The 18,201-nt window shown below is 37.8% G+C and overlaps 1 protein-coding gene and 1 non-coding gene across 3 annotated transcripts in view; both read right to left on the bottom strand.

Moving 5' to 3' along the window:
* YEATS4 (YEATS domain containing 4) overlaps window positions 1-17,880 on the bottom strand; it is a 134,396-nt gene extending 116,516 nt beyond the window's left edge. For both annotated transcript variants that reach the window (XR_003432896.1, XM_027106997.1), the window contains exons 1-6: window positions 17,592-17,880; window positions 14,556-14,675; window positions 11,415-11,481; window positions 11,214-11,308; window positions 7,004-7,096; window positions 6,593-6,680 (exon numbers count right to left, since the gene is read on the bottom strand). Coding sequence is in view for 1 of the 2 variants with exons in the window: in XM_027106997.1 (XP_026962798.1) it covers window positions 6,593-6,680; window positions 7,004-7,096; window positions 11,214-11,308; window positions 11,415-11,481; window positions 14,556-14,675; window positions 17,592-17,642 (514 nt within the window). In the remaining variant the exon portion in view is untranslated. The remainder of the gene's footprint in view (window positions 1-6,592; window positions 6,681-7,003; window positions 7,097-11,213; window positions 11,309-11,414; window positions 11,482-14,555; window positions 14,676-17,591) is intronic.
* On the bottom strand, window positions 1,704-1,776 carry TRNAG-CCC (transfer RNA glycine (anticodon CCC)). Its single transcript has one exon. It is a non-coding gene; the product is annotated as a tRNA-Gly (tRNA).
* Window positions 17,881-18,201: the final 321 nt, after the last annotated feature.

Below are 18,201 nucleotides of genomic sequence, written 5' to 3'. Positions count from 1 at the left end.
ATATATAAAACACCTCTTCTTTATCCAGTCACCTGTTGATGGACACTTATATTGTTTACCTGTCTTGGCTATTGTAAATAATGGTGTAATGAACATGGAGTTGCATATATCTTTTCAAGTTAGTGTTTTTGTCTTGTTCAGATACGTATCCAAGTGGAATTGCTGGATCATATTGCAGCTCTACTTTTATTTTTCTGAGGACCCTACATACTGTTTTCCATAGTGGCTGCACCAATCAACATTGCACAAGGGCTTCCTTTTCTCCACATCCTTGCTAACAGTTGTTATTTCTTGTCTTTTTGATAGTAGCCATTCTAACAGACATGAAGTGATATCTCATTGTGGTTTTGATTTGCATTTCCCTGATGATTAGTGATGTTGAACATCTTTTCGTATACCTGTTGGCCATCTGCATGTCTTCTTTGGAAAAATATCTACTCAGTTCTTCTGCCCAATTTTAATTAAATTGTATGCGGTTTTTGGCCATTGAGTTGTATGAGTTCTTTATATATTTTGGATATTAACCCCTTATCAGATACATGATTTGCAAATATTTTCTCCCATTCAGTAGGTTGCCTTTTCATTTTGTTGATGGTTTCCTTTGCTCTGCAGAAGCTGTTTAGTTACTGGTTATCAGCCTTTTTAAATGATGTGCAGGAGCTCTTTATACATTAAAGAAACTAGTCATTTGTGATTTGAGTACAATATTTTTTAATGGCTTGTCTGTCTTTAGACTTTGTTGACAATGCTTTTTTACTATGCAGAAATTTTTATCCCCTTGCTCTCCCCCTCTCTCTCCATATTAATTATAAAACATATATGGAGTGAAAGGCACATTGTGAGATGGTGGGATACAGAAGTAGGAGACAGACAAGAAAGAAAAATGCATTACAGTGTCATGAGATAATCATAGGGTGCTATGACATACCAAGGGGAAAGGGTGTGTGTGTATATCAAAGAAGGCTTCTTGGCAGTAGTAAAATCTGAATTGAGTTTTAAAGAATGAGAAAGGAATTAGGTAGATGAAGTGGACATAGTGGGCCTTGGAAAGCATACAGAAAGATTTGGGAAACAACAAGGAGTCCTATATGACTGTAACAGGTAGTTTTAAATCTAGTTAGGAAGACCTGATTTAACTCATTTGTCAGAGGACAGCATGTACTGTAGATACAGATTTTTGTGGTCTGATTTAGTCACTATACTTTATTTTTGACAAATCATGAGACTGCAAAGGGTACCATATATTGAAAGAACTGGGTTAATTACCAATGAGATGATAGGGGAAAACATTTAAAAACTTCTTTTAGCTTGTTCTGGTTTTCTGCTTCCAATATATTAAATGCTTATACATACATTTAAGATATATATATATGTATGTGTGTGTGCCTGTGAGTGTATATATATATATATATATATATATATATATATATACACAGATAGATAGATAGATATAGATATAGATAAAATTTCTGTTTTAAATTTCCAAATAAAGCTTCAATTTAGAGTAAGTCAATCCAAAGAAGAGTTAATATTTTTGCAAAGCCAATGTAACTTACTGGTTAGAAAAATAGACTGTAAGGCTTTTTTTTTTTTTTAATATTTATTTATTTATTTATTTGGTTGTGCTGGGTCTTAGTTGTGGCAGGCTGGCTCCTCTGCTGTGGCATGCGAACTCTTAGTTGAGACATGCATGTGGGATCCAGTTCCCTGACCAGGGATCGAACCTGGGCCCCCTGCATTGGGAGTGCAGAGTCCTAACCACTGTACCACCAAGGAAGTCCCTGTAAGGCTTTTTTACAAAGAGAACAGTTCATCGGTTAAGAGCACACACTCTGTCTCGGTTTAAATCCTGCTTTGCTGAGTGATTTGGGGCAAGATATCAAATCTCTCTATGCTCTAGGGTCTTACCTAGAAAATGGGGCTAACAGTAGTACCTTCCTCCTAGGGTTGTTAAGGGTATTCAATAAATTAAGAAATGCAAAGCACTTATCTAGTACATGTAAACTCTCTTCAAGCATTCACTATCATTTTTAAACATTTTTTTTTTTTGCGGTACGCGGGCCTCTCACTGTTGTGGCCTCTCCCGTTGCGGAGCACAGGCTCTGGACGCGCAGGCTCAGCAGCCATGGCTCAAGGGCCCAGCCACTCCGCGGCATGTGGGATCTTCCCAGACCGTGGCACAAACCTGTGTCCCCTGCATCGGCAGGTGGACTCTCAACCACTGCGCCATCAGGGAAGCCCATTCACTATCATTTTAATTATTCCTTGTAGAAGCAATTTCTATTAAAAGCTAGATCCCTAGTACTTAAGTAAATTTCCATGGGTTTACCAGTATAAACATCTTTATAAACTTTTAATGTGTTTTAAATTTTATAATGAGCAACCTCTATCCCGGCCATTACTCTATCTAAAAATATTACTATGTTTTTAGAGCCTAAGTTCTGAGGACTGCTTAGGATAAAGTCCTGGCTCTACCACTAACTCATGTTAACTTGGGCAAGTTTCTTACTCTCCCTGTGCCTCAGTTTCCTTTTCTAAATGGATTACCTAATAAAGTTATTGTAGATGTAAATGAGTTTATACATGTACAGATTTACAAGAGTACAAACAGTAAGCACTCAATAAAGCTAACTGATATTACCAAATATTGAGTATAATGCTCTCAAACTGGTAAAAGTATACCTATCTTTTTAAGACCTTTGATTAATATTCCCAAGTTGCTTTCCTAAAAGGCCTACTCACACAAACAATTCATAGAACACAGGGTTCACCACATTCTTAATAGGTACAACTATTAAAAATTCCTTTTGCTTATTTGATACAAATATAACCACCCATTATTATTTGGTTTGCATTTTAAAAATTACTAGCAGGGTCAAATATTTTCCCTTTTTATTTACTAGTCATCTCCTCTTTCATCTGTCCATGTCTTTTGTCCATTTGTCAACTGAAGTTTAAAATTTTATTCTATTTTATTTATTTTAGGGTTTTAAAGATATTAATCCTTTGTCATATTTTCTACAAATTTATCTTTCTTTTTTGCCCTTTTGAAATGAATAAGTTAAATATTTTTTTGCAGAATCAAGTTTGCCTTTCTTTCAATGTGATTTCTTCTAACACTTCAAATTTAGAAAGTCTTCACTAGCCAGGACAGTCATTTCTCTAATTTTTTAAACAGCTTAACTGACTTTAAAAAAACAGTTAACTGGGCTTCTCTGGTGGCGCAGTGGTTGAGAATCTGCCTGCCGATGCAGGGGACACGGGTTCGAGCCCTGGTCTGCGAAGATCCCACATGCCGCGGAGCAACTAGGCCCGTGAGCCACAGCTACTGAGCCTGCGCGTCTGGAGCCTGTGCTTGGCAACGAGAGAGGCCCGCGCACCACAATGAAGAGTGGCCCCCGCTCGCTGCAACTAGAGAAAGCCCTCGCACAGAAATGAAGACCCAACACAGCAAAAATAAATAAATTAATTAATTAAAAAAAAAGTTAACTATCATTAATTAAACTGGAATTTGTTTTGATAAGTGCTATAAAGCAATGATCTAAATTAAGTTTTCTTCTCAAAAGTTATCAATTGTGTCAATACCATTTACAGAATTATCTTTTTCTTCCTTATGGATTTGACACTGTTGAGAAAATAACCTGAAGATAATATAAAACATGCAATTTACTGATAAAAACTTCCGAAGGTTATAAATCTCCACACATAAACTTTAACACGTCAAAAATTAATTTGTAGAAAAGTCTTTTTATGAAACATTTGTCTCTACTATTATACATATATGAATTAATGATATTATTTTTGTTGAAAACACAGAAATATGGGTACTTGAATTTAAAAAGAGAAGTTTCCTCTATGAATTGGGCACATTTCATAGTATGAGAGAAAGGAGATCTATAATGGAGAGAATATGACCAGTAACAAATTAAAATAGCATGTGACTAGTATTTTTTAACCTTTTCAAAAGTGATCATATACATATCTGTTTTATGTTCATAACAAAGTAGCCCAAGTATTTTTTCAGATGTAGAAAGTGAAACATAAAATTTTTTAATGAGTGTGATTTTCAATTTTAAATGACTACCAAGTAGCAATTATAATCAGTATTCAGATCTTTTAACTCTTGGTCAGGGTTTCATGAAAATACAAACAAAACACTACTATAACCAACAATGGTTAAACAGCAACCTCTTTCTCTCCTGCTTTCTCATCCCCCACCCCCCTTCTTTTATTGGATCGCTTCTTCCAGCCTATAACGATACTGGTCTGTTTCCCCTGAAAACTCTGCTCTCTTGACTCCAAATCCTGCTCTGCTACTGCTTCAAGGGCTACTTTCCCTTTATAGTCAAGCTCCAAGACAAAGTTGTCCATAGCACCTGTCTCCAATTTCTCATCTCACTCTCTCTCTCTCTTTTTTTGCCAGCACTGCACGGCTTGCAGGATCTTAGTTCCCTGACCAGGGATTTGAACCCAGACCACGGCAGTGAAAGTGCCAAGTCCTAACCACTGGACCGCCAGGGAACTCCCTCATCTCATTCTCTCTTGATCCACTTCAACTGATCTTCTGTCCTTACTATTCTCCTTCAACTGCTCCTGTTAAGGTCACCAAGGACCTCCACCTTGCTATAGCCTATTTCTTGGCTCTGATCTTACTTGACCTATCAGAGGTACTGAACACAGCTAATGACTATTTCCTGATACACTTTCTTCACCTGGCTCTAGGATATTATGTGCACCTAGTTTTTCTCCCTCCACACTCACTGTTCTCTCCTAATTCCTTTGCTGGTCATCTCCTTAGTCTCTAAATGTTGGAGTGCCCAGGGCTCAACCTTTGAACCTCTTTTCTATCTTCACTTACTCTTGTGATGATACCATTTGGTCTCACAATTTATAAATCCATGTGTATATTAACTTCCACATTTATATCTTCAGCCTAGACCTCTCCTTGAATACCAGACTTTGAGCACAATTCCCTTCTCAACATCTCCACTTAGATGTCTTACAGGCATCCCACAGCCATCATGTCCAAAACTGTACTCCTAATCTTTCTCCTCAAAGCTGCCCCTCCCAGACTTCCCATCTCTATGAAAAGTAATAACAATTTTTGTTTGTTTGTTTCCTCTGGCCCCAAACCTTAACAGTCATTCTTTGTTCATCTCCTTCTTTCATATATTGTTATCAAACCATCAGCAAATCCTACTGTACCTATCTTCAAACTAGAACCTGACCCCTTCTCACCACCTCCATTGCTATCATTTTGGTACTACCCACAATTCTATATCTGGATTACTGGAATAGCCTCCTAACTATTCTGCTTCTACCCTTTCTGCTTTACAGTCTACTCTCAACACAGCAACCAGGGTGATTGATCTTTTTAAAATATTAGTCTTATACTGTCACTCTTCCTGCTCAAAACCCACAAAAGACTTCCCATCTCCTTCAGTTTAATAACTTAAACTCCCTATATGAGCTGGTCCCATAATAACTTCTTTGGCCTCATGTCCCACTCCTTGTCCCCTTGTTCACTCTACTCCAGGTACACTGGCCTTCTTGCTGTTCCTCGGATATGCCAGGCATGCTCTTACCTCAGGGTTCCTGCCCTTGCTGCCACTCTACACGTAACATTCGTCTCTCATGTAGCTGCATGGCTCATCTCCCCACTCCTTTTGGTATTTGCTCCAATGCCACCATTTCAGGAAGCATTCTCTGACCTGATATTTAAAACTCTTAACCATCTCCTCCCACCAAAAGCGCTCCCTCCCCTACTTTAGTTTTCTTCATGCCATCCAATCACTACTTCACATTTCATTGTTCTGTTTATTTAATATTTGTCTTCTTTCCACTAGTATGTAAGCTCCATGAGGGCAGGGCTTTTGTCTGCTCTATCCTCTGAACAATGCCTGGCATCTTACTGTTGCTCAATATATACTGTAAGCAAATAAATGAAAAATCAAAGGAAAAACCGAATAAATGGTGACATAAATGTCAACACAGGGTTGGTAAGTAGATTTCATCTTGAATGACAACTGCAAATGGTTGGCAATAGCTGCATGAAACAATGTGTAGGGGATTCTGAGGCCTCGTAAGCTAAAGGGAAAAGACAGCATGACTGACTATCAATAAGACATTCTGGTCTTCACCACCCCAGCATTAATATAAAACTATGTCAGGTGACAAGTTAAAAAGAGAGAGAGGGAGAAACTAGTTCACCGTACACTTAAGTATAATTATGTTCTGCAAGGTTCTTCACACCGATTTTGTTAGCAAAGACTAGTAAACAGAAAATGATTGAGTGACAGGTTAAGCAAGATTAATGAAAAGCTATGCTTAAATGTAATTAGTGAATAAAGACAAACAGTATTTCAGAGTGTGTCAGAGGCTGTCTTTTACCTTTTTGAAAGTAGGCCTACTTTGAGAACTATTTAAAACATCCTTCTTACCTGTTCTTTAGTAATACATATATTGTATAACTCCTAAAAATTTTACCTGTATCTACTAAGGAAAAAAATTTAATAGTTGCTAATCATACAATCCTTTCACCATTACAGAATACATTATTTCTCAGGATTAATTATGAACTCATGGCACTTACATTCTGTTTCATGCTTATAGGCTCCTAAGGTAAGCTGACGAGATGTTGTTAATAATTGTTGCATCATTGCTGTTGGGTCTTGAAATATCTAATGGAAGAGAATGAAAAAAAGCCCAATAATTGCAAAATCTACAGTTTAAAATGTTTTAAAAACTCTCATTATAAAATCTTCTTACGGGCTTCCCTGGTGGCGCAGTGGTTGAGAGTCCGCCTGCCGATGCAGGGGACACGGGTTCATGCCCCGGTCCGGGAGGATCCCACATGCCGCAGAGCGGCTGGGCCCGTGAGCCATGGCCGCTGAGCCTGCGCGTCCGGAGCCTGTGCTCCGCAATGGGAGAGGCCACAACAGTGAGAGGCCCGCGTACCGCAAAAAAAACAAAAAAACAAAAAAACAAAATAAAATCTTCTTACCATTTCATCATAGAACTCTGAAACCACTGTCTTTTTTCCCAGCATTGCATTGGTGTCTGATTGAAATAGCTTTAATAAGTGATACAGGGTTACCTGTGAAACAAAAACAGACATGACATCTGTGCAATGGTTTTTATCATCATTATGAGACATCATCATTTCTGTAACTGATTTAGAGACTGAGTTAGTAAACACATCAAATTCAGGATCTTGTTTCAACTACAACTTACTGTGGCAGGTCACCCAAATTCTGTGTGTACTTTTATTTTCCTATTAGGTATTACCATTTATCTACATCTATTCAATATGTATGTTTTGAAGAGGGTAAGCAAACATTAGTTACAAAGCATCTCTAGAGAGTGACTATATATAAAAATAACACAAGATACAGCTATGGAAATTAAACTGGTAAGTCACTAAGATGAATTCTTTTACTTACACAGGCGACATTTGATTAACTGTGACAGTTAAAGTTTACAAACTTACTATGGCGAAAAAAGATTTGATACTTTCAAAAGGAATGATCAATACTAAAATGCTCAGTGAGGACAAGTTAATTTCTTTAGTGTAATAATAAGATTAATACATAAATAGCATAATAAACAAACACAAAGTTAGTCAGTGAAAATTCACTTCGGCAAGAGCAGTATGTCTTCAAAATATTTAAAAACAGATACAGCAAGACATCAAAGGAAAAGCTTTGCAGCGCAATGAGTGATTATTTGAGCAAAACAAAACCTAGCTGGTAAAACATCAGAGTTCATGTTGAAGGTATAGAAACCAATTCAGAGGCCTCAAAGAATTTTCCAAAAAGTTAGCTAAAATCATCATAAGGAGTATAGATCATATGCCATATTTAAAGCAGATAATTTGACAAATTTCTGGAACAGACAGAAAGCAGATGAGACTACACAGATGGATAAACCATAACAGGGAAATCCATAACCTAAAATCTTAAAGAAAACTGCATCAGAGGTGGGAGCTGCTGCCCCCAGTGGAGCTCTGGGGAGAGACTGCGAGCACAAAGCTGGCAGGTACAGAAATCAAGAAGGCTGTGGGGCGGCTAGGCTGGCCAACCTTCCCTCCTCTCCCCCCACTCACAGACGAGAGAGTACACCTCCTGTGGGACCTAGAATTCTTCACCCAATCAAGTGAGAGGTAAACAAAAACAAAGATATTTTCAGAGAGCATTGGCTCTGAAATTTTACTTCTCTCGCATCCTTTCTGAATAAAGTCCTGCAGCAAAATGAAAAAAGAAACCAAGAAAGACAAAGAAAAAGGATCAGCCGTCATCACTAGGAGCTGACAGGCACTATCTAAAATTGAAAAATCCAACCTTAGGGATTTAAATACACGAGATGAATGGGAATAATTTCTAGAGGAACTGAAAACAGTAACTGTGGTTTTCCTGAGGAAGGGGTCAGAGATGGGGGAAAGAAGATGTTACGGGTTGAACTGTATTCCCCAAAAGATATGTTGAAGTACTAAATCTCAGAACATGTAAATGTAACGTTATTTGGAAATAAGAGCCTTTTGCAGATGTAATCAAGTTAAGATGAAGTCATTGGGGGGGGACCCTAATCCAATATGACTGGTGTCCTCATAAAAAGAGAAGTGACACAGAAACAGGGAGAGAGAGAAGGCCATGTGAAAATGGAGGCAGAGACTGGAGTTACGCTGCCACAAGCCAAGGAACGCCTGGGGCCACCAGGAACTAGAGGAGGCATGAAAAGATTCTCGCCTAGAGGCTATGGAGAGAGCATGGCCAACACCTTGATTTGGGACTTCTAGTCTCCAGAACCGGGAGGATAAATTTCTGTTGTTTTTTAGCCACTCAGTTTGAGGTACTTTCTTATGGTAGCCCTAGGAAACTAATACAGGAGACTTGCACTTTTTAGTTTTTAAATCTTTTAAAAAAACTATATGCGTGTCTTTTATAATTTAAGAAGTATTAAAAACTACATCATAAAGCCTTCCATTCCCAAATTTATTACTCAGACCTGGAGAGGCATTCATGCAGATATAGGCAATGAATAATTTCAGGACAGATGTCTCTAATTTTCAGTGGTGTTTGAAGATTCTTAGAGCAATGAAAATGCCTATACTTGCCAGAGATATTTCTAGGAATAAAAACCCAATATTAGCATTTTGCTTTTAGAAACAACCATTCCTTTTACAGTGGTTTGATGAGTAATAGGTTACTGGATAACAGAAGTAAATCACAAGTTACCCATATCTTTCTTTTATATTTTAAATAAACCTCATATGACTTATTTTCTGTAAGAGCCAACTATTCAAAAACTATAATGGGTTCAATACTAAAAGAACACTACAGTAATTTGGAGGGGATAAAACTCAGGCCTATGTAGATCTATATGGAAACCTATTCAATAAAGGAATCACTCCAGAAAGGCAAAAGATCATATTACCCTACTTTGCCAAGAGTTGACTTTGAGAGCTGTCTCATAATGACGTTACATTATATAATGATTTCTTTCAGAGATGTATTTTCCAATTGAGGGCAGGGTAGGGAGGAGAGAAGGGGGAGACAGATGAGGAGGCAGACAGGTAAGGCAGCACATTCTCAAAATAAAATGAATTCAAAGCAATCATACAAAGTTAACAAGAACCTCTGCTCTAGTAACATGACCAACTTCTTCTTCCTCTCTCTCAACATCTGCCTATTCTGTGCTCTATTCTCCCTAATAGACTACTTTGGTTAAGGATAGGTGTAGTGTCTCATCTTTGTATCCCACCCCTTGGGCAATATCTTGCAAATATGGATATTTAATAATTTCTTGTCAAACAGAATATAATGTCTGTGAGAGTATCCCAGAAGGACAAGAATGGTAGGAGACCTGGAAACCTTATCACATGGAAGATATTTAAATGAGCTATAGATGGTTCTTCAGGAGAAAAGAAAACTAAAGTATGAATAGTTATCAGTAAAAAGTTCAAGGAAGCTTAACATAAAGTAGAGCTTTCTTAAAACTAGAACTACCCAAAACCTGAATAGGATGTTTCACTTAATAACAGAAGTCAATATTCTCTTCTTGCTATACTGGACTGCCTAAAGGAACTTCTATAAGGAAAAGTATGGTCTACCTCAATGGGTCCTAAATATTATTGCACATCAGAATTACCTGGGGTGCTGGCCCCTCTCCAAACCTGTGAATCACGCTCTGTGGAATGGGGCCTAGAAGTCTGAACTTATAAAAAAACATCTCAGGCATTTCTAATGCAACTAGTTAGGAACTAATTCTCTGTATCACTGGCCCAGGTGACATCCAAATCCTTTAAAAGCACATCGTTTTACAAATGTAATCTGATAATTAAAGTGTCAATGTTTGGTGCTAAAGGAGCGAGCTGAATCTATCAAGATGAAAATTAATGGTGATGAACACTAAAGCCCTGAAACTGGAGTTAAACACCAGCCACACAAATGTGCAATGAGAGAGCCTGAGTTGTGACCCTTTAGGTTTAAAAATAAAACAGGCTTAGTGGTTTTAGTCAAAAGCAAGAGTAAAGGAAGGAGTGTGAGGTCTGAATGCAAATACCTGGATTCAAAAACTAACTCCACCACAATTAACTGTGTTTTTGAGCACATGACTTCATCTCTGAGCCTTAATATGCTCATCTCTAAAATGAGGATCTCACCAAGCTCACAAAGTTGCTGAGGGGTCAAAGTGAAAGCTTTGAGAGACTTTTTACATTATCAAGCAACAATCTGAAGAGATCAAATAATGAAAAAGTCAGTGGTTATAAATAAGGATCCAGGTATAAGATAAAGCTGCTAGTACTGATGACAGTTTGAAAATGTACAAAGACTTTCTAGGGCTTTTAACTATAAAAAACCGGACACTCCCATTTCAGAGAGCATATGGACTCCACTTGTTTGTTACTAATAACCAAACGATACTAATGAATTTTAAATTTTTTTGCTGTAGTAATCATGTAATTTCCATGATTCCTTTCAAATAACTGTTCACATTCTATCCCTTCTTTTTATACTAGAAAAACAAAAGAGTTTTGAAAGGCACTTCACTTAAAAATGAAAAACCTTAACTCATAGCGAGATACACCAAGCCATAAGCTTACATAAAGTATACCTGAATGAAAATGTCAACATATAACAAGCTATTGAATATTGTAAAATTTTCACAATTACTAAAAAATCCATTTTATATTTGCAGAGATTAACATTACTCACAGGTCTTTCATTAGGATCAATGAAAAATATTTTGATGATTATTTCGAATTCACCCCAACCTGTTTCAGTAATTTCATATGGAGGCTTAGTAACAACTAAAAGAAAGAAAAAAATAAAACAATTATAAATTGTAAATTACTGATACAGTTTCCTAGCTCTTTTAAAATTTATAACATTATGAATTTTAAAAAACTATTGTACCTCTTAAAGGATTGCCATAGCTTTCATGTAATTTAAATTGGATTTTCTTCACATATGCTGACATATCCTAAAATACAGAGGCATTAATTAGTTCTGTCATCTACACATAACAATTAGGAAGGAAATACACAGAGCACCTGTGCCAATTTTATAAAATACACTTCCCCTTAAATTTTATGGAAACGAATTTTCTAAGAAACATGAATTATACCCTGGAGGTTTGTTTTTAATTTTAAACAAAGGAAGGCTGTGCAGAATTCTTTCAAAATTCATAATATATAGAAATATATATGTCCCTAATTCATTGTTTTGCATTCCTATTTTTATATATCTCTGTAGACAATACTCAAAATCAATTTTGATTTTTCCATAAAACAACAGTACATTTCCAATATTTTCTACAGAAATAAACATATACACCAAAGCAAATCTAAGAACTAACTTCAAAAAACTTCAAAACACAACTTCAAAAAACAAAATTATATTATACAAAGGTCAACTAAGCTAAGCAACCTAAAACTGTTGGATAAAAACTCTTCCTTTCCTTAATTATATTTTGAAGCACAAAAGCATATTCATTAGTTCCGGCACACAAAAGGGATCCTGCTAGCGAAGGAGGCCTTTTCTAAAATAATTCATTATAGAAAAACAGGAAAATGCAAAACAGAGTAAGTTGCATTCAACAGTAATGTTCATTAATCTTTTTATTTGCTTTCAGGAATTTTTATGTGCTTATTATCTACATATTTTTTTAACTGGGATCCTACTGTAATAATATATTACTATCTGCCTTCATCACTTAACATTATTTTGTGAACATTTTTTCTGAGGCAGATTTTCATAAGCCTCTTTGAAGACTATTTTGGGAATACTTTCATTCATTTTTTCTACAAATAGGAGTGACTACCAATACTGTTAGATGCTATAATGATAAATAACAGAATCTTGTCCTCAGGGTCTCACTGTAAAGTGGGGGGCAGACAAGAAAATCAGCATTTCAATGCTGTAATCTGTAATCTGTTGTGTGCATATTAGGTCATGTGTTATGAGGACATTAGGTACAAATCCATAGGAAAGGCAGCTATTTTAGTCTTTGGAGATCAAGAAAGTAGATCTAAAGAAAATACACTTGAACTAAGACCTAAGGGAACAATAAGAATGGAGTGGGTGGGAAGAAAGGAAGAGGTTTAAGAGTGTTCCTTTGGGAAACTGAGAGTAATTTAGTATTGGTAAAATGTAGGATATAAAGAAATGAGGCAAACACAGACAAGGGACAAGGCTGCAGAGACAGGATAGGGAAAGGTCATGGCAGGCCTTCTAAACATGACAGCTTTATGATGAGGGCAATAGGTAGTCACTGAAGGTGGTTTTGTTTTTTTGTTTTTAACAGCTCTATTGAGATATTAACATACTACACAAATCACCCATTTAAAGTTCACCATTCAATGGTTTTTAATATATTCAGAGTTGTACAACTATCACCACAATCAATTTGAGAACATTCTATCACACAAAAGGAAACCTCATACCCATTCTTCCTCCCACTCGCTGTCAACCACTAATCTAGGTTCTATGTCTATGGATTTGCCTATTATGCACATTTTATAAAAATGGAATTATACAGTATGTGGCTTTTGTGTTTGGCTTCTTTCACTTGCCATGTTTTCTAATTTATTCCATGTGTTAGTAGCATGTATCAATACTTTATTTTATTCCTTAATAATATTCCACTATATGGATACACTACATTTTATTTATCCATTCATCAGTTTAGAGACATTTGGACTATTATGAATAATGTCACCACAAACATTCATATACAAGTTTTTGTGTGGACTTTGAAGGTTTTTTTTCCTTCGTCTTTTAATTTTATTTAATAGAGAATAGTATAAATGCTGAAGAAAAAACATTATCAAGCTTAATTGGTTTCAACATGTATTAACTCAGCCTTTTGGTGGAATATATGAAGAAAAAAAGAACTCAAAAGTCAAGTGCCTTATTCTTTGTCCTTGAAATTAAGATAACTTTGGGTTGCATCACTACTTGATGTCCTGTAGATTTCAGCTCAAGACCTCTACATTCAAGTGGTCACCTTTAAATTGTGGCTACAGCTGCACTGAGTTCAGTTACTGTAAACTGTCCTACATGGCAGTTTAATGTGTGGCATATTCCCCTTCTTTCGATTTACCTCTAAATTTATCATCTCTTAATTTATTAAATGTGACTGAACATACTGTGGGGTACATGGGAAGAAAAGAGTATTCAGCATTGGAAGTAATTTTGAATGATAAGTCAGCATTTCTACCCTTAAAATTGACACTATAAAGTTATTTTGAATAATTATTCAATTTATTTTAAAAATGTGACCCTTGATAAAGTAAAAGTATGTCCAAAATTCTAGTCTCTTACAGGTGGTAAAATATAATTCAAAGTGTTTGAAGCAGACTACCTTTATCATCATCAAGCTGTGAATCTACCCTTGGGCTATTTGGCACCATTTTCATCTTTTCAGAGGTAACAACTCTTGGTGACATCTCTAACTGCTTTTTCAGATGTTTCTGAAAGGTGACGAATGATTACAATGATAACATAAATTCTCACCTGCCTTCTTGCTTCCACTATATTGGAACAATGATATTTGAAATACAGAATGAAGGGTTTTAAATAGAGGAATAGTTTATTCATTCAGTAAGTATCTGTTGAATACCCACTATGTACTTACTGCATTCCAGGCATTAGAGATTCAGTAGCAAAACCAAATTACCAGCAGCTAGATTATGTAGCAGTTTGTCTTTCATCTTTTCTGATGGTCTGATTACCAAATTATCACTTAAATTTACTATTCCTGAAATACCTGATTATATACTAGGCTACCTTAAGGTGTGGTGATTGGAAGACGTACTGTGCATATAGCATAGTTCTTTTTACCGTAACTTAATTTTAATTAGAAAACATTTTTGGAAAGTTGATTCTACTAACAATTATAGAAAGATGACAGCTCTTACTTTATTCTTTCAACTTTTTTGGTAACATTTCTACAGTGGGCCAATTTTATTATCAGTTACTATACAATATTACAATTTAACTCTGAGCAAAAAAAACTATAGCTTCAAAAAAGTTTTAGGAAAAACAATTACCTACCTCATTTCTATATGGTTTTACATAGACTGTCCACTGATGGGTGTGCCCATCCTCTTCTCTTTTCTTTCCAAAATATCGAGCAACATTACCATAAACTATTGGTTTAACGATTGTAACCCCCTACAAGAAAACAATTTCAACACCAGTTAACACTGTATTAGGCTTCCCTGGTGGCTCAGTGGTTAAGAATCCGCCTGCCAATACAGGGGACACGGGTTCGAGCCCTAGTCCGGGAAGATCCCACGGGCCGTGGAGCAACTAAGCCCGTGCGCCACAACTACTGAGCCTGCGCTCTAGAGCCCGCGAGCCACAACTACTGAAGTCCATGCACCTAGAGCCCGTGCTCTTCAACAAGAGAAGCCACCGCAATGAGAAGCCTGCGCACCACGACGAAGAGTAGCCCCCGCTCGCCGCAACTAGAGAAAGCCCGTGTGCAGCAACGAAGACCCAACGCAGCCGAAAATAAATAAATAAATAAATTTATTAAAAAAAAAACCACATTGTATTATTACCCAAATAAACAGAATTAGAACTCTGAAAGCTTGTTTTAAGAAATGGCAGGCAGTCTAACAACCTAGAGTTTGCTTATAACATGGATTTCCCTCAACAAATAATTTCCAGACAATTAGCCTCATTTCATAATACCACAAATAACTAAACACCACATTAATTACAATGTTCTCACTTTGAAAACGTGTATTTAAATCATGTGGAGTACTTTGAGAGTTCCTTTTTTTCTTTCTCTCTCTCTTTTTTTTAAAAAGAAACAGAAAAAGCTCTATTTACAAACTTTAAAGAGCAGTCTGGAATAACGCTCACCAACTTTACCATCACCTGATGGTAACGTCCTTATCAGCTTACACCAGGGTTCTCCAAAGCACAGTACAAAAATTAAAGACAGTTTGGAAGGGGATTTTAGGTAGAATAAGGGCAAACATTTTCATTTTATTACTTGTGTTTAATCTGTATTAGAAAAACCATAACTATAACTAGCAATTCAAACCCACAATTTCAAAAATAGTAATGCTTAGGAAGGGACTTTAAAAAATTGATTTAAACAAAAATGTTAAACACTACATTTCGATTCAGATAATGGCAAAGAGGCACTTGGACGACTCAAGCTCGGTAATCCCTGGACTGATGGCATGTGTGCTGTATTTGTGTTCAGTTCTGAGATGTACATACATGTTTCTCATCACATCCGGTTAAGTGTAAAGGCAGATTACGATGAAAAGGAGATAGAAAAAATTCCAAGTGAAGAAAATTACTGAATGTTGCACATGAATTTGAGACCAATTGTTCAATAGTAAGACTGTATCTGAAGGTCAAAGAGCAAGATATATCACATGTGAAAAGTGCTGTGCCAATGTAATCAACAATTAATAAGAAATGAGGAAAAGCAGTGAACAAATGGAAAAACTTTTCATTGTGACTAGATAATTCACAAATAAAACCAATACCTATTAGCCTAAAGTTAGTTCAGGAGAAGGCAAGTGGTTTGTACACAAACTTAAAAAAAAAAAAATCACAGCAAGTGTCCTTTGGTGGTACCCAAAGATGGGGCCTCACATTCAAGGCCCGAATGAATAAGTACAAGGAGCGTTGACATGGTGAGGGATAATAGATCCTGAACTGCTACAATGTTGCTAGGAACTTGGGGAGTTCCTCAATGATGAAAAGCGGGTTCATCTGCCAAAAGACTTTCTACCTGGATCAAATTTATCTAAATTGGGAAAAGATGCTTACAAGACCACATAACAATCAGCATGGAGAAGAAATAAGTCCCTAATTTTAAAGTTTTACATGACTAACTCGGACCCATTTTCGGTGGAAAAGCATTTGAGGACTACAGGCCTAATCTCAAGTGATTCTGGACTTAAAAGACTTTTAGAACCTAACATGATTACAAGTAGAGAGAGTTCTGTAAGTTCTTCTCCAAAAGCTAGTGTTCTAAACCTTTGTTCAGTAGTACTTTCTTATTATTCCAAAACCTCGCCCAAAAGTGAGGGAAAATGTATGTTTATGAACCTTATGGTACTATGAATTTTACCTGGCATCTGTTTCCCCCTTCCATTAAATTTCAGTAGCTTTTGAAACTTTCAAAGCACTGTGTATGACAATTGTATATTCAGTATAAAATTATGTGAAAACAATATGACATACAGAAGGACTCAAAAAAAAAAAAACCTAGATCAACTAGACTGGTGCAAAAGTGGGTGATTTCTTTTATAAAAAATTTTCCTTTCTGCGGTAAATAAAAATCCGAAGGGGTAAAAATAGGTGTTATATCAGGAACCAGTTGGTTGTCTCATAAAAAATTAATGTGCCAGGGGATGTAGTAAAGTGAGTGGGAAATGTGTCACAGTGTCATACATTACGTTAGGCTCTATGATCACTTTAATTAAAAACTAAGAAGTTACCGTGTACTGAATGTTCCCTATGTGCCAGGCAGTGTTATGTTCTTTGCATGCCTTGATTAGTATCTTGGCTGTAGCCTTGGGACTTTAGGAACACCATGAACTTGGGGAAGTCTTCTGAACTTTTCTAGTTGTAAATACTGGGAGTGATACTGCCTTTGTAGGGACTGAATCAGAGAATCGGGTAAAGCGTCCACCCACTGTGCTTACTTCGCACGGTATCTGCTACTGTTATTATCCTCACAATAGGTGGGTACTGCCCTCCCCACCGCCTTTTTACAGGTGACCTGGGTTGGCAGAGGATGAGCAGCAAGCCAGGATCTCCCCGCCCCGCAAGTGGCTTTTTCCTCAGCAACAATGTCCGGCTCTCCCCCAGGCACCACCGATTATGTTTGTTTTTCGTCTGGGATGGAAGGGAGGCGGTGACACATGAAGTTGGGGCCAAATGAAATCATGATTTTCCCTCTGGGGCTTTGACTCGCCGTCCGCCTGGAAACCGCGGCTCCCGCCCGAGGAGAAAAGGCGCGAGAAGAAACAGGCAGGCCCTCCCCAGGCCGCGCCACGAGGGGCCGGAGCGAGAGAGCCACTCCCGGAGGGGAGGCGCGGGGCGGGCACTGACCTTCACTCTCCCGCCGGAGTCAGGCCCAAATTCGGCCATTCTCTTGAACATATTGTCCTACGGAAGAAGCCGCCGCCGCCAGGGAAAGAGACCGGGGCCGGCGGACTCGCCGCTCCGCTCAGAGGCCCCGCTCCTCCCGCGCGGGCCCAGGAGGAGGGTTTCCGGCCGAAGGAGGACGAGTCAGCTGAGCTCGGGGTGCTGAGGGATCGCCAACGCCTCACAGGGGAGGGCGTCGCGGAAGCCCACTCACCCCCGCGCGGTTGGAGAGCGGGCCGGGAAAGGTGGCAACGGCGACGTTTTGTGCGCAGGCGCGACGAGCTCGCGCACACTGCGCACGCGCCGAGCCGCTGCCTTTAGGCGAATGAAGACCGGTCTTGGTTGCCAGTGCCTGTCGACAAGCCAGACCGCCCGGCTTCGTAATGACCGAGAAACTGTCTTTTGGAGGTAATACCTTGCCATCGCCAAAGCATGACAGTTCTGAAATTAAGTTCATGAAATCTCGCCCACCGACAGCTTTTCGTTGTGTTCATCCAGACGTCCTCAGACTTTCAGGCTTGAACCGCTAATTTCTTTTTTTATTTACTCCCTTCTTCCTCTCCTTCCTTCCTTT

Source organism: Aethalodelphis obliquidens, unplaced genomic scaffold (assembly GCF_003676395.1).
Source record: "Aethalodelphis obliquidens isolate GAN/ISIS:26980383/991018 unplaced genomic scaffold, ASM367639v1 scaffold8, whole genome shotgun sequence".
In the NCBI taxonomy this organism is placed as follows: Eukaryota; Metazoa; Chordata; class Mammalia; order Artiodactyla; family Delphinidae; genus Aethalodelphis; species Aethalodelphis obliquidens.
The sequence above is the reverse complement of the archived record's forward strand: the minus strand, read 5'-3'. Positions and strand labels throughout refer to the sequence as shown.